This window comes from Genypterus blacodes, unplaced genomic scaffold, assembly GCF_046128005.1.
Source record: "Genypterus blacodes isolate CSIRO-AG114 ecotype Tasmania unplaced genomic scaffold, CSIRO-AGI_Gbla_v1 ptg000046l_1, whole genome shotgun sequence".
NCBI classification, from domain to species: Eukaryota; Metazoa; Chordata; class Actinopteri; order Ophidiiformes; family Ophidiidae; genus Genypterus; species Genypterus blacodes.
The window spans coordinates 194,039-211,636 of NW_027466859.1; the positions used below are offsets into that span (position 1 = coordinate 194,039).

At 43.3% G+C, this 17,598-nt stretch overlaps 1 protein-coding gene across 6 annotated transcripts in view; it reads right to left on the minus strand.

Annotated features, from left to right (window-relative positions):
- The window catches only part of jmjd1cb (jumonji domain containing 1Cb), a 69,505-nt gene that overhangs the window by 16,710 nt on the left and 35,197 nt on the right, over positions 1–17,598 (minus strand). For 2 of the 6 annotated variants that reach the window (XM_076149603.1, XM_076149601.1), the window contains exons 3-6: positions 11,175–11,288; positions 3,162–3,267; positions 1,556–1,680; positions 982–1,128 (exon numbers count right to left, since the gene is read on the minus strand). In XM_076149603.1, coding sequence (XP_076005718.1) covers positions 982–1,128; positions 1,556–1,680; positions 3,162–3,267; positions 11,175–11,288 — 492 coding nt within the window. Of the gene's footprint in view, positions 1–981; positions 1,129–1,494; positions 1,507–1,555; positions 1,684–2,572; positions 2,678–3,161; positions 3,268–11,174; positions 11,289–17,598 lie in introns of those variants that run through there. The other 4 variants (XM_076149602.1, XM_076149600.1, XM_076149605.1 and 1 more) reach the window with 3 other exon arrangements.

Consider the following 17,598-nt stretch of genomic DNA (forward strand, 5'->3'; position numbering starts at 1 on the left):
TGAGGAGGTTGTGTTGACCAATGTCTCAGGAGCACACAGGCGAGAAAGCAGAGCATGAGGTCAAATGAATGGATGGCGCAAAGCAGAGCAGGAGGTCTACACAAAACAGCAGTCACAAGGTCACAGATTGGTGGCACATTTACATGTGTTGTTTCTGATTTAAATAAGGTTTCAAAACTCTAAATCTCAAGATTTCCATTTTGTCATTATGAAGTACTGTTTCTAGACTGATGTCACAACAGGTAATCTGTTTTGATCAAATGAGAAAACACTGAAAAAACTGAAGGGGTCTAAAGCAATAACCTGCTGTATGTTTGTGTCTGTCAGAATTCCAATAACCTTTATTTCCCCAAAGACATTGACACATAGTCCTGCATCATCAAGTTTAATATTTACTCTAAGTAATTCATTTTTTCATTATGTTTTAGTTAATGGTCTCCTCTTTAGTTTTTTAAGTGTTGATTTAATTGAGTCCAGATAAGACAATATTGCTCACAGGATTCCTAATCAATGCACAGACACAAACTGAAAATAAAGTGTGTGTCTGTTGATCAGTCCAGGTGTGCCCTGCCTCTCACACCCTGAACATTGGGACAGGCCCCAGTGCCCTAAAGCCCTGCAAAGGATAAGCAACTGAACCACAAATCCTATTGAAAACTGGGGGACTGAATTATGGGTCCTCTAGAAGCTCTAGGACTACTTTTGAAGCACTTTTGATGCATGTTGATGTGACTGTGATGTGACTATTCTTTGACTGTGATTTGTAATCACTGCACCTGCTACATCACTTCTGTGAAAACTTTGTCTAATAAGATTATTGCCCTTTTTGTTTTTAATGCAATTTATGTCATTTAAACCGAGTTGTACGATGCCTAGGAAGATATTTATTTAAATTAGGTTTCAAAGTTTTCCCGTGTGTGTGTGTGTGTGTACTGACAAAGCTGCATCTGTGACTGTGTGCCTGTACGTGGATACACTCACATGAGCAAAGTTGTTGTTGTTCTGGCTGGATCGTGACCTTCGTCTGGAGGTGATTCCAATGTTTTCTCCTTTCAGCAGGGAGTGAACCACATCATCCAGAAAGGTCATCTGGACCATGGATGGGTCCACATTCTGGGGCTCCAGCACCTGAACACACACCATATTCATGTTACACTGCTGGGGTGGAACCACATCTGTTACACATTTGATATGCCAAGAAATGTTAAGAACCTGCAGCAGCTAAATATCTTACATCATTTTCTACTGGTACTTACATCCATACACATTCCATCTGTCATTAAATAAATGAGTAATTAATACTTAAGAGGGCACAAACATTCTTCTGTGGACTGTGGATTATTGCCAAGAAACATTCCTAAGAAAATTATCTGATATAAAATGTCAAAATCTCGCGTAGCCAAAGAGCACCAGTAGGCAAACAAAGGTACATGTCAACGGGTACAATGACATACATACAGCAGAGTGTGTCTGTATGTGTGTGTCTGTGCGTACCTGGTCATTCATAACGACAATGTTTGTGTGTGTGTGTGTGTGTGTGTGTGTGTGTGCGTACCTGGTCATTCATAACGACCATGTTTCTGCTGAAGAGGTCGTGGTGTGTTATGATGCCAGTGAACCACTGGGTGGCCGAGTCTTGTCTGTACACCCGTACACGGTACCCGTTCAGGGAATAGGGACCTGCTTACAGTGAAAAAAGGCAAAGTATTGAGAGTGTTCGTCACAAGCTGGAAAGCAGCAACTTGCTGCGGTAAGATGTCCTCAGATTTGCATACACTTGTTTTCTTTGTGTTTCTAATTAACTTCATGAGCAAAGAAATAAACTAAGTCCATTGCCGTTGCAGTTACAATATTGGATAAATGACAGAATTCAGATCATGATTCTAGAAAATCATCTTGGTTACCTGTGGACGACTCTTTGGATTCTAACTTTTAACTATATTTTAAATTAACAGCCAATCAGAACTTTCCAACTAATAAAAAACACATAAAAAAAACTGAAAATGTAAAATCTGATGGACAGCGTTCAAAGAACTCTCTGGAGATTCAACAGCCACCTTTTAAAATGTACGGCGAATGGTGACGTCAACAATGTTCTCTGTCACTGACAAATCACAATGGGCCTGATTCAGAGTTGAGGTACATGCACATAAGTGGATTTGATACCACATCCGTATTCAAACTTCAGATTTTACCGTAGCGCTTAAGGACCTCTCAGGTGAGTTACTTAAAGGATGGAGTTTCCCATCAAAGACGAGTGCTTGCAGCTTTCCACAACTCAGACATGGAACTTAACTCATTTTTCTTTGCGACTGGTTATCTCCAGGCGGGATCGTACAGGTTTTTGCAAGACCACAGGCAGGTGCTTGTTTTACAGAGAGGGACAAAAGACACTGAAACATCTCATTCCCAGAAAACTGAACAGCTGGTGATCCTGGCAAACCTCAGGGGAGTGGACGAGAAGCCTCTGATTTTAATAATCAGAATGTGCCACCCTGAAATGCCCATACATTCAAAATCTTGAGTTTGACATCTGTAACATAAATTATCCTTCTTGCTTTCTCAAAGTTACCTTCTTTCCACCAATGTGCTGATGGCGTTGGTGCTGGTGCCAGTGCTCGGCTGGTGCTCAGCTGACCCCTTCTAAGAAATGATCTGCGTCGCCACAAACTTGAGAGCTGAGTGAATTGTCGATGTTCCTCGGGCAACTCCTCATTCCAGCCAGCTTATATTTTGCATCATCCGGCAAAGATTTACGGAAGTCCCCAACTTAATCTTCCATCTCCTGCGGCGGCACCACATAACCAGGAGTACATTGGTTTCCTCCACAGACCACTGCTGCATTGTTTTAGTTTCTATCTTGCTGGTTGTTTTTAAATGAAACAACTGTAAACAACTGGCATCTCCAGTCTCCTCCCCATTGAGATCAGGGTTCCCTTCTAGCCAGACCAAATGTTTTGGGTGTGCAGAAAAATGGCAGGGGAATCAGTTTTTCCCAGTCAAGCACCAGCATTTTTGTGGTGTAAACACTGCACGTTTCTCAATTTTGCTCCAGCACCAGCCCCAGTAGAAGAGGGGTACGTTATGTGTATCTTACCCCAGCTGGTCACATATTTGGGTTACTGACAAAATAACAAAGACCAAGGCAATGGAAAGCTTACCTTGCATAAAGATTTCCTGCACCTTCTGATCTTTGAGCCAGCCCTTCACTTCTTCGTGGAGCTGAGGGTGGTCTCTGAACACTGGGCTCTGGCTGTCTACTTCATCCTGAAAGACACACATAAGCACAAAAGTTAAGCAACCCTTTTATCACACTACACTATTAAAATGGAATATGTCCCTTTAAACCTCAGCACTACAATTCAGCTAATATGAGATTTATTCACAAGTTGTTGTAATGAATCAAGATATATTTATATACATGTGCATATATAAACGTCCTTTATTATGTGCCGCATTGGTGCAGGCATAGACTTCACATTAAATCCAAAGTCACCGGTTTATTGTGCGACTACGACTGATTAAAGGCCGAGTATCACTCAGACATGTATTAAAAAGCTGTCTGAGACGAAGACAAAAATACTGCCAGTACGGAGTGGAGGCCCTACTGGGCAATCTGCCAAACTGATATGCAGTGTTGGTCTTCCCGCTCTTCTTCGGTCCTTAAACATGACAAATGTCTGATGATCTCCTGTCTAGTCAAAATGTGATCATCTGCTACTATTAGCCAAATTCAGAAACCGGCACATTGCTGTACAGTTTTATGAATAGACATTTTACTGTGGGAAAAAAGGATCACAAGCTCGATGCAAGAATTTGTGTGTGTGCGTGTGTGTGTAAGTGTCGCCAACTGTGTGACTTGAAAGCTTGCAGAAACAGACAATCATCAATATCTGCAGTACAATCAATTATTTGTTGTGAAACAAAAGATGCCATACTAAACACAGAACTCAACACAGAACCCCTCCTCTCCAGGTAATTACATTATACATTAGAAATAGATGCGTCAATATCCGTCTCCCTCTCTGCTGCTGCGTTCTAGATTGCAGTCTCATTCAGCACTAGAGGAGACTGTAGTGTACAAGCTGAAAAAAGGCTCTGTGCAATGTGTAGAGGTCAGCATCTACAGCATCTACAACTCTATACTCTGATGACAGTTTGTTGTTTTCATCAGGGCCCTAACAAACCCGCCTTAGTGTCCTGCCCCCTCATCCACTCACCCAATTCTGCCGGCCTTGTTCCAGACCCCTGGATTCAGTGCTAACACAGTGCTGTGGTTACTATGTTTAGCTTTACAGAGATAGAAACCAAATACACTGGTGAGTGTGTGTGTGTGTGTGTGTGTGTGTGTGTGTGTGTGTGTGTGTGTGTGTGTGTGTGTGTGTGTGTGTGTGTGTGTGTGTGTGTGTGTGTGTGTGTGTGTGTGTGTATTTCTACAGCAACCACTGCCATGTATTCTGGCCAACTGTGGCCCTGTTTTGACACACATTACACACAGTTACCACGTTACCAAGGCAACGTGAGAACCGCAACCACCAATCAGGTTTGTTGTCATCAGCCTGGAGAGAAATGGAATATGAATGTGGAACCCAGCGCATGAAAACAGAGCCCTGGCATACATACAAATGTGTGTGTTTGCATTTTGGCAGGGAGTGGGTGCAATGTGCGCAGTGTGTTGTAATGTACGCCATGTTGACCCTGATATGTTGTTTCATCTCCTCTAGTGGTTGATTGGAGGATTAGGGCTGAATGAGTAATGCTGATGTGATGCCCCTGATTCTTGCCATACCTGCACACTTTCAATTCTGCTTATTGATCTTCATTTAAGCCTAATCATCTGCATCTTTAATTCTGTCAAATAAAGGAGATCATTCAAGACATAATTGAAATGTATCAAGCCTCTGTTCATTAATTGTGGAAGCTCAAATCACAAAATAATACCTGATTTGAAATGAAACTGCTGGACTGTGACAGACTGGGATGGGATATACGAGACAAGATGGAGCAGAAACAGGGTGACATTTTAGAAGATTTTGGCAGGTTTTTTACATGGATACTGAAATTCTACTGCTCTTTAACGGCAGCTGATGTCATTATCAAACAGACATTAACAATAGTGGAAACCCGCCAGGGGAAACAGACCGCTCAGACGTTTTTGTATCAGGTTTATGTTTGCTAGCCGATGGAAATGTCACAGAACTCCAGTTTAGTGCGTTGAATAGCCTCTTTGGATGTGGGGACATTGGTGAGTTTGTGCGCTGTAGCAGGGATTTCAGCACCCTAGACAGTGTGCGACAAAATGTGGACCGATTTGCGCCTGTTCTTTGGACGTGGAGAAATTCCAAGCAGAATTGATACCAGCTAGTTGTGTGACACTTAAGAAAATTCTACGGAATATGTAATTAACCGCAACCATAATAACCCTGCCGGTGATTTGCACAAGCCTCCCTTAAATACATGGATTCATGGATGAAGGAGCGATCCAGGCGCGTGTGTCTGCACCCCAAACCAGCACAAAAGGCTCAGTACATCTGGCCCAATGTCAATATATCTCAATAAAAGCACAAGCCAGGTTGAGCAACAACAACAACTAAATTGGTGTCTGAGTAAACCCGCTCAGAATCTCTTTGAATGAAGACTTTCAATGTGTCTTTTTTCCCCTGTGGCAATGAATTTTAGCTGCTCCTTTCGTCTCGGAAGCCTGGCAATGGCTCACTCCTACTCAGATCCTATGACAGATGACTGTCAACACAAAAGTGTTTCGGTGTGGACCTTTCTTTGTCTCTGTGATATAGATGCTGCTTGGGGGATGTGGATATGGCAACTAAATTATGTCTGTGGCATATTCCTTTCAGCCCCAATGATCGTACAAATATGATGAATTTCATGTGTGCAGACTACGTTTTGAACAGGCATATTAAGATGAACAACATCACAACACAGAGCATGAGGCGTGCGTCCACCATAGGAAATCATCCTCTTTGTATGTTTGATGATACCCTTCTATGTATCTATCTATCTATACCTCTCAAACACAAATACAAGGAGGTAAAGCAGACGAGACTATGTAAACCACACCACTGTATGGCAAAGATGTCAAATGTACAAGGCTGGGAATCACAAATATGACACATTCAAACACTAAATACCATGGCAACTACTTGTTACGACAGAGCTCATGAGACCCAGGATAAAATGTCACCGAAGATTATTATCCTCATAATGCTGACGGTCATATTGTTATTCATTTGTTATCTAGTGCATTGGTAGATAAGAGTGTAGTACAGTGGGGACACAGCTGTCAACCCGTGTCCATTTCAAACTCTGTGTGTAGGTGCAACACAATATCCAAAGTTAATTTTAGGAGTGGTTGTTGTTGGAGGCTAGAAAGCAACCAACAACAAGTAAGGCAATACCTCCATATCTAGCAACGCTATGGAATGACACCACCGTGTGCACGCGCGGTGGTGTGTGTGTGTGTGTGTGTGTGTGTGTGTGTGTGTGTGTGTGTGTGTGTGTGTGTGTGTGTGTGTGTGTGTGTGTGTATGAATGTGGAAGCATGTGATGGCAGGGGGTGTTGGGCTGCAAGACATGAGAAGGATTGTGTGAAACAAAGACAGTGCAAAGGCAGGGGGGGGAGCAAAGGAGAGAGACAGAGAGAGAGAGAGCTTTTTCATGTGTGTTCAGGGCACAAAGCCATAAAGACAGTCAGTTGCATAGTACCCAGTGTGTGTGTGTGTGTGTGTGCAACAGCTGCTGTCCCCCTCCTCTCCTCCTGCTCTGTCCTCAGTCAGCGTCTTTTACATTCACACATACTGTTCTACAGATGGACCATCAGAGGACAGTTACGGCTTTGAGAGTGAAAGGAAGGAGATTTGTACAAAAAACAGTTTTCAGTATCAGCGTCTTTGAGAAGGGAACATGGATCTGACGGGAGTGTAAACTTTCCCACGCAATGTAGCAGAAGAACTCCCTCACCTCTGTGTTGTCTGCAGGCATTGTCCTACCACACACATACACAATAAAAGATATACTACAAAATGACTTAGGTCACTCTGTATTTGGATTCTAAATGAGAAGTTCACACTATTGATGCCTGTGGAGAATTCTTCCCTTCCATTTGACTGATCCTAACTACCTGCTGTGCCTGGGGCCCGACTCCAGGTTACAGCCTCCTCCCTTGCTCAATGGCATTATCAGAAACATTAACCTATCATACGGAGAGCAACATTAAACACAGAAATGAACACTGGCACACACAAGGCAATCAAACCCAGGACCTTCTTGTTAATTACTGTTCCCCTGTGGCCAGAATCTGATCCTAAAAACAGCTTCATTGAATTCACAAGGATGAGCTCTATTGATCCATTAAAGCTTACATGTTTTGGGGCCTTCCTCACTACATGTGTGTGAAATAACTTCAATGGAGAACAACAATGCAGCTGGCAGGTGCGAGGGCGAGGAGACAGCAGCTGGCCATCAACACAACCACAAACACAATCAAAAGAAGAACTACAGCTGGACACAGGAGGGGTGCTGGGTAATCATTGATATAAGGGAAACAACAGGATAAGACGTACTACACTTGCCATCTTAAAGATTTAAGCAAAAATTGATAACCAATTATAATAAAGCGCAGTCATGGCAGTTTCCATCCGTCTAGCTTTTCCAGTTTGTTTTCCAGTCACAAGAGAATAAAACAATGAAATGCCTTCTTGCTGTGTTGGTGTGGACTGAACGCAGTTGTCCAATGCAACTGTAAGTAATGCATTAGATACAAAATCTAAATACTTCTTCCTCTATTGTCTTTCAGGACACTTTCTACCCAAAAATAGAAAACAATGTTTTGCACAAACTTCACATACACACAGCAATGATGGATTACAAGAGCTGCTAGGGATTTACAGTGGAGACACACTATCCTCTTATTCAGTATGTATGTGTGTAATTTGGTCCAACACTTGAGTCAGCACCAACAGCTTCTACGCTCCACCCCTGCTCCTTAGAGCACGAGCACGAGCACGCACACACACACACACACACACACACACACACACACACACACACACACACACACACACACACACACACACACACACACACACACACACACACACACACACACACACACACACACACACACACACACACACACACACACACACACACACACACACACACACACACACACACACACACACACACACGGCTGGGTTGGCCCACTGAACAGTGACTTCATTGTACAGTTTATGCCAAACAGATTGTAGCCCCTGTCCCTTCCCCCCTCTCTCTCTCCCTCCTCTTCCTCCCCCTGGTCTTCATGTCCAACTGGAAAAACAGAGAGGGGAGTGGTCAGGACATCACTGCTCTGAATGCGAAAGAGACAGACTTTTACTGCTTTGTGTCAAAGACTACCTAAAAAGGCTCTGTGTGAGCAAGGGTGATTTAAGAATGGAGGAAATGTAGGCCTTACTCACCCACCCACTCACTCACTCACCCACCCACTCACTCACTCACTCACTCACTCACTCACTCACTCACTCACTCACTCACTCACTCACTCACTCACTCACTCACTCACTCTGTGGCAGCTTCAGTCATGCAAACAACAGTCTGCCTTTGGTTTTCAGTGTTTACATTCCTATAATTCACGTTTATTCTTGCTCGGAGACTCTGGCCTCTATTTTCATGCTGGCAAACGCTGCAGTTTCAGACCAAATGCAGTGGCATTTTAATGGGGCACATTCTGTTTTGTTTTTGGTCGGTGTTTTGGTGACTCGCTCTGCACCACAGACGAATGAATGGTGCAGCTGGGCGAGTCCATCCGCCAAACACTTGGATGGAGAAGGTCAAGGCATCGTGAGAAGGCTTCTCACACAGGGCATTCCGCACTGTCCATGACGTTAACATTCATCATAATTCGATCATAGAGCTTACTGTGAACAATTACCTCTGCACTGAACACTGAAGAGTTTGTTTGGAGGCCAATGATTGGCTGTGTTGTATCTGCAGTCATCATTGTTCTCGTCATGGCTCTGTTCTATCCTTCTGCCATGTTTTTTCTCTCCTTCCATCCGTAGATGGCCCAAATCTGATCATTGCACATTTGGACCAACGTCTGATTCATGTGTGATCTCTGCTACTTGGCTGCTGGGAGAATGCTCAAGCCAGGATTCACGTGTTTTTCTTAATCATTTCTTGTCTTCCAACCAAGCTAAGCCATGTTCATACACGTGTCAGATACAGGTCACAACAAAAAGATCAGATCTGACTAGAAAATTACAAATAAGCATTAAGACATACAATATGTAGTTTTGACTATTCTGTTTGTTTTTTGTGTCCCTGTCTCTTACCTGTCAATAAATCCTTGATATGGTTTGGATTGCTTGCGAGCTGAACAATAAATATGGGTTACTCATACTTATTGTGTCTTTGTTTCGGTCCTCACCCTAAACTCTAAAGATGACAGTATAGACAAACCAGAATGGTCTCAGCAGGCACAAAGTCTAGTCCTTACCACCAAGTAGCAGAGGTAGTGCCAAATGGCCATTTTCAATGACAAGATGTTGGAAATGAGGAAAGGTAATCCATTTGATGGAAACTGAGTTTTTATATGCATTATATTTGAATACATTGGCTTACTACAGATAGGCTAACCAAGAACATCTAGCTTCCTGCCTCAGTCTGCCTCTGCCAGTCTTGAAGCTCCAGCAGCAACCAGGTCAAAATGTTATCTTATCATATATTTCAATTATTGGGCAGGCATAATTGGGGTTTTCACCTGCCCAAACAAACCATACCAACAAAGGACACAAGCTTTGGTCCAAGTGAACTGGATGAAACCACATACTGTAGGTGTGAAAATGCCCTCATCGTGAAAAACACAGAATTTGTCTTGGTATGTGTTCAGCGCAAACTGGTGTAAGTGTGCAGCTCACAGCTTGCGAGGCTGCTCGACACTTTGAGTGGAACACAGTGTTCCAGACTGCACAGTACAACAAGCTGTGTTCGGCTGCAGCTGCACATACACACGCACCGACTCTCCTCGTATATCCTACACACCACAATCAATTAGATCGAATTCATTTGTGCAGCTCTGAGTGTGCAGTGTAGGCATGCACAGTGAATGTTAATGAGTGTCAGTAGTAAGTCATGTAAAATTGATCGGAAAACACACATGCTATCCACAAAAGCCTTCATATACAAAAGGAACACAGACGAAAACATTCAGACTACTTGGAACTAACAGTAAGACATGACATTATGTTACAGGCTGTCAATGAATCTCTTATTTACACCATCAAAGTATCAAGCCTTTTCATTTTTGACTTCATGTAGACGCGTCAGCTCTCTCACAGCAGCATTACATCATAAATCCTTCTCAGCACACTAGGTTCAGCAGTAGCCACCAAGTACTGAGAGATGTGAGAATACCCAGAGCATTCAGTCAACTGGGTCAGCACGGCGAGGACGCAGAGATGTATTAGCTCTCTCCGGGATTCAGATTGAACCTCCGTGAGAGAGCTACTCGCACACACGATCATCCACAACAAACAACCAGGGAGGCTGCAGACAGACACCCAATCTTACGCAGGGTAAGAGGATCCCATACCACTTTAGTAAAGCTATGAATGGGACTCCACTCAAATTACAATCCCAATTATTCAGGAATTAACAATCTTGTTAGATTTTTTTCAACATTAACAGCTTTTATATAAAGTAAAGTAAGTAAGTAAGCAGAGTGAGTTCACCAGTGAAAACATTAAAGAGTGTCAGATGTTTACCTACACTATTATTAACCCTAATTCAGTGGCATTTATAGCCTACTGGTGAATCCTTCCCAAGCTACGTGGAGCCATAACAACCAGCCATTATGCTTGCTCTCAGCACAGGTCTCGTGTTGTTTACACTGAGGCCGGAACCTCCCAGGAGAGGGTGAGCTTAGCTGGTTCAAACCTTTGAAACGTATAAGGGAAGCAGCCTGCACGGGTCCATAGAACTGTCCATCAAGTAGGCTTTCTGAAATTATGAAACTTATTATCTAAGAGTTCATAGACTGTTTGACATATTTGGGACCAGAGTTTAATACAATATGTGACAACAAGAATTGAAACAAGATGGTTATTGGGTGTTTGTGTGTGCGTTTGTGTTTGTGAGCGCACGTATGTCATTACCTGGTATGGCTGGTAGGCTGAATGGTCCAACAGGAAGTCGAGCTGGCGGTCTAACAAGAATTCCACTGCTGTGACTGACGATAACAGGCTCTTCCCCACCACTGGCTTAAACGCCTGCACACGCAAACAAACAAACAAACATCACGTCAATAACATCAACACCACAACAGTCTGCAGTCTGGGTCGAGGAAGAAAAGCCATCAAGGCCGCACAACACAGAAATTAAGAAGGATGAATGAATGAACAACGGTGATAAAAAACAAAAACAAGAATAGAGGCAGAAAACAGAAGGGAGAGAAATGACAAAGAAGGACAGTAAAGAAGGTGTGGAGGAGAGAGACAATGAGACAATGACAGAACATGAGAGTGAGTGTGGTGAATAAATCAATGAGGATTGGAAGTCTGACAGTTCAAAGGCAACACATGGGACTTTGATGTTACACAAGTTATTACTGCAAAAAAAGACGGAGACAGAGACCGAGCTGCATTCCTCTGGCATGCACAAGTACCTGAATCAAACAGAATTCTGTCAGATTAACACATTAATCTTTTTTTCCCCCCGTATTTTAAGTGAGTGTGTGTGCGAGTCTTTGCCTGGTTCTTAGCACAACAATGTCTCTATTCAACTGAATCACAAATCAACGAAATATGTTGTTTGATTCGTTTCAGGTACAAACTGACACTGGTCCATGCAGACTGGCTGTAAGATCGCTGCTCTTTGTATAGTTGATGACCTAGATCTATACACCAGAGCAGACAGGTGACACACTTATTTTCTACAAACATTGTATTTGAACATCTTTGCAGACAACTTTAGCAATTCAAACTCTGTGTTATAGATGATAACAGTCTTCAAACATGTGCACAGGCTTCTTTCAGGTGATCTGGGGTGTGAGGCGAATTGTTGCTGTTGTGTAATAATGGTTAGTCTGATCCAGAGATCAGAGATTACAGGTGAAAAACACGACTGCTTAAATCCCCAAAAAACACACACACACACACACACATACACGTACACAGACACAAACGCACACACCACTCAACCACAAATGGGTCACAGCTGCCACAGTCGCTATGCATTTTCACACAGGCAGCGGAAGAGTGAACAAATACGTGCGTGCGTGCAAGGCCACACACGCACACACACATATACAGGCACACACACTTACACACACCCTCTCTGTACTGCAAAGAAATTATCAGCAGATGAGGACAAATGTGAGATCGCGTTGGACGAAAGCAAACCAGTCTGTCTCTCTTGTGTATGTGTGTATGTGCATGTGCATGGGGCCAGTGAATGAGGAATGAAGGAGTAGTGCTGTTCAATGTGAAGGAGATTAAAGAGAAAGGATGGAGTTCATGCGCCACTAAGTGACCCACTAAGTGACTGACACACACACACACACACGCACAATGGGTTTGTCATCATGGAGGCCTGATGGAAGGTCAGATGAAGGTCAGAGAGTGGGGGAAACAGAGAGAGAGGGAGAGAGAGAGAGAGAAAGAGAGTGAGAGTGCAGCACAGAGCCCTGTCACGTGATGAAATAAATACAAAACACACAAATGATTTTTACAAACAAATGGCAAATTAGCTCCACCCCTTCAAGTCTATTACCGACTGACGCCAATAACATTTGCTTGCTCGAAACATGTGGTGTCACCTTGCTGGCTGAAGGCCATTTTATATTTCCAGCGTCAGCAGAAACACAATGGTCCATAAATTTCATGATCAGTTCCATCGTAATAATAATGCACCCCATGACCATTCACAAGGATAGCAGGCATAAAGAATGGATCGACACGTGTGTGGAACGTGTCAGCATGAGCAGACAGTATCCTATAGAAAGCACAATGTCCACTGTCCATGTCCACATCTATTTGGAAGAATAAAGGAGCCAGTCCAAGTTTTCCACTTTCTTCAGTTCGTCCCGATACAAGAGAAGGAGGCCATGCCCGTGTAAATCACTATCCTATCGTAGGAAAGGTTTGTGGGAGCTGTGTCGTTGAAGGAAACACAGGTAGAGTCGCAACAAATTGGGAAGGGGCCGGACTAAGAGCACTTCACAAATTGGGTGCAGAATTCAAAAAGAATTCATGGGTGACCACCAATGTCGCCCATTCCACTAATTACTGAATGGAAAATTGTTACGACATTTTATGTGTGAGCTGATATCCAGTCAATGTTACCACAGGTGAGCACACCGCAATTTAACTGCTTTTGTTTTTAGACAGACAGACACACACATGCAGAGAGAGAGGCCATGTTCTAATCAGTTTCCTGCTATAATGGTAAATGGTTAAAGTTGTCATAACAGCTGAGGCACACACGCACACACATGAATGCACGAACACAAAGACACCCACACCCACACTCACACACCCCCACAGAATAATTCATGCGTCACAGCTCTAAGTCCTAAGCTGTTGTGCTTTTAGCACATGGTGATTAAATGCATGACATGACGGGCGTGTTGTTTTATCGAATCTTCACGCATATTGCATATTAATGCAAATGCTTTGTAAGCGTGACATAGGATTTTGAACAAAGCTACGCAATTCCCGACTAACTTATGCAACAATTGTGGCCACCATGGAGGTCTGAGGATGTCAGCCCATCCAACAATTTGGTTTAAAATTGTGTGTTTAATGGCTTCCTGTCTTTCAGTCGAGATTCAGCTCGTTTTGAAAGGCATTCCTGCAAACATGCTATGCAAACTTGATTATTGAAAAGTATAACTTAACTAGTCGAGTCAACAATAACTTCAGACTTTGGCCAACATTGCATTGTATAACTTAAGCTTAGCCTGAGAGGACAGCAGTTTATTAAATGGTCCTAATCTGTAAGACAGAGACAGAACGTTAGGGGTGACATGAGGACAAGTAGACGCAGAGAAGAAAGCATCAGACAAACCAGTGGAGGGAATTTGAGGAGTTGAGGTAGGTAGTTTAGATGTTGTTGAAACTCCGATAGTCGCTGGTAATCGTCCAATTTGAAATATGTAATGAATCTCTCAGTCTCAGACAATCACTTGTTCTTTCTATCAAAGGGCTCTTAGGATCAACTGTATAGTGTAATGCATGTTGACGACACTTCACTCCATCATCATCATCAAGGCCATATTGATTCACAAGTTGCTCCCAAACGCACCGTACAAACCTCTTTGGTCCGAAAAGGTCTGATCTCATCTATAACATGTGGAACGGAATCAACACGTGCCAGATTACAGGAGCAGTAATCAGAAAGACTGCGAAATCCCACTGAAAGAAGGTCAGTTTCAGTCTTCTGCGTTTTCTCAATAGAATTGTACCTCGGCTGGAATCGGGGAATCCATCCTCGTTCTGCTCATTTAGCCCTCGCTTAAAGAAATAGCTTATTCATAATTGGCTTTGTCAGCACTGATAGCCAATTACTTTGTGCTGCTGCCTTCTCACTAACATCACTTGCAACCTTGTGTCATTTCCTGTCCTGTCATGCTGTTCTTGTTTCCCTGTATCACTAATCCATCGTGATTCATGTGTCGTTTGTTACGTGTACTGTATGTGGTGTACGCTTAAATTTGCCTTGTGCGGACGGATTTGTATAGATGGATCACCTGATATATAGAGCTTCAAACAAACACTCCAAAAATATATATGAAGAAATGTTTTGTGGTTACGGTTTGGATAGAGAGGAGCAGAAAGAATAACATGGTAACATCTACATCTTCATGATTCAGACTCAGGCATTTAGAGATGACCAAAGAAGAGAACAGTCTGGAAAAGAATAGCACAGAATTCTTGTGAAATAGTTCTGTGAGGAAGAGAAAACGGTTTGCTATTTGAAACCATTCTCGGTGAAAACTTTGGTTGGATTTCAACAGAAAAATAAAGAATATTTGCAGAATGGGAGCATGAGAGAGAAAATTGACAAATACATCATTACCTTCCTCTACCGTTTCCACAGAACGGCGAGAGCCACTGCCCCTGAAAAACAAAAATACTCCACAAAAACACTTTGATCCACCGAACAGAGGAGGCAAAAGGAAAGAGAATGAAAAGATGATGAGGTAGGAGAGGGTGACCGGGAGAGAGGAGCGATGAAAAGAGCGAGTGGTTTCCTCTTTTGGTAAGCAAGGACGGGAAGAGATTGAGTGGAGAGAAGCAGAGTAGAGGGCAAGCTACATGGCCGACATTTTAACTGCTGTTGACGTAAGGAGAGAAAGAGAGACGGCGAGAGAGGGAGAGGGAGAGAGAGAGAGAGAGAGCGAGAGAGAGGGGGAGAGAACACACTCCCACTCATTCTGTGACGCAGGCTCTTGCTCTTTCTCACCTCGCTCTCTGTGTCTCTCTCTCAGCAATGGACCGTTTCCTGCTAATAAGGCTCCTGCAGCTACGGTTCTTTTAGCAAGGAGAGGAAATACTCCAGCGTGCCATCAAACAGAAACATCTGAAGCCACAAAATCAATTATTTTGTAGCCCTGTAGCATTTCACGAGTATCCTGGTGGCTCCATTTAGACCGTGTATTAGAAGGTGATCCATATCCAGATGTTATCCGGAAACACGCTACTGCAATGGGAACAGTCAGGATAACTGTTCCTCGCAGCTCATTTCATAGCACATCGTGTTTAAATCACAGACCATTTCTGTTAGATATCAATAGAACCGACACGTGACAGTAAAAGTGTTCCAACAGAAGCAATCTAGTGCCTGATATTTCTGTGAAAACTTGGTAACCACAACCTCACCTTCAGACAGGAGGAAGCACCACAAGCATGATGAGAGGAGACTGAAGTGCAGCAAGCATGAAGGCCTTTAGGTTAAGCTCAAGGCTCGCACCAACAACCTGCTGACCAGCCTACGCTGCTTGGAAAATAAACAATCCTGCGTGACATGATGGACTTCTGTGTTTCTGCTTTCAAGAACACGTGGGTGAACATCCCAGAAGCCACCATGTCAGCTGGACACGCTGAGACTCACAGCAGTGGCCCGTGTGTGTTAAAATCAGCAAATCATGGTATCAAGACATTGTGGTCTCAAGACGTTGCTCATCTGTAGTGGCGTTAATGTGCTGGTAATTCTATGTGCGGGGGGAGGGGGAGGGGCATAGGTTCGGACCCGACCCCTGGTCTAGTGGTTATTACACACACACACGGACAACTACAGTTCACATCCATACATTGAAACAATCAGGATACAAGATCACATAAATATAAACAAAAACAAATTAGAAGCATGTGTCTGACTGACCTGCTGCTGGACCCCAACACACAGACACACACACTGTCACCTTTGACCTCATCACTATGATTGAACTGTGCTTTGCTCAGCAGATTTACACACATATACTGTGGTACTGTGCACATGCTGCAATGGTTAGTTTTAGAATCATATTGCCTTCAATCAGTTCGACTCACTTTCTGTGGTAGAAATTATTAAATGGAGAGCTGCTGAACGAGAAGGAACACAGAAAACCTCCGCCTTCTGCTGCGGCCATTTGTCAAAGTGACAGAGTAGTAGTGTCCACGCACTGCAGAGACAAATCTTTCTTCTGCAGAAAGGTAAGCCATAATTACACGCACACGCACACACACACACACACGAGAGGGAGATTACAGTAGTCTGTCTCCATCTGTGTGTAAGAGACGCAGGGTGTAGTTTATATTGACCCAATTTCCACCAAACCCCCCATTTGCCGTGGTCGTCTAGATTTTTCCTGGGCTCATGTAGCGGCTAAGTGCAGCATGTGGCTGTAGAGAGGGCAGCCACTGTGTGTATGTTGCGTTGTAGATTAAACACAATGGCAGACAGTTTGGAGAGACGGCTTTGTGTGCGTGAGCTCCGAGAGATGACAAACACAAACTCCTTTGTTCTCCTGTCATCATAAACAGAGCCACAGCAGTGACCCGATAACAAGATGCCTGCTGAATGTGACTGTGTGTACAATACATGTGTGCTGTATTTCACAAATACAAAGTGGGTCGCTGTTGCTAGGAAACGTAGTAGGACTTTAGCACTCTGTAGCCCTGGGAACAGGGAGAAAAAAGTCTAACAAAGATATTGCATTTATCCCTCCTTTCTGTCTCTGTCTGTGCTTCCATTTCGTGGTTTGACCACACGCCATTTACTGTGGGAGAGTAGATATTAAATAGAAGCAGAATATAGAGAGAAAACACAACACCAACAATGTGGTATTGGGATATAACAATACAGTTGATCTGATTCGTACAGGTATACATAATAACCTGGAAGGTAATAAGGAAAGCAGACCTCTCGCTGGTAAATAGACTGCTTCTCTGCTTTTCTCAACTCATTGCTGTGTTGCTAATGATCTCTCTGCTCCTCTGCATAGTCTCGTGAGGCATGAGAGCCCACCGAGACTACATTGTTGAAGATGATAGTGAGGCTACATCAACACCAATTTCCCATGTCCTAATGTCCAGACCT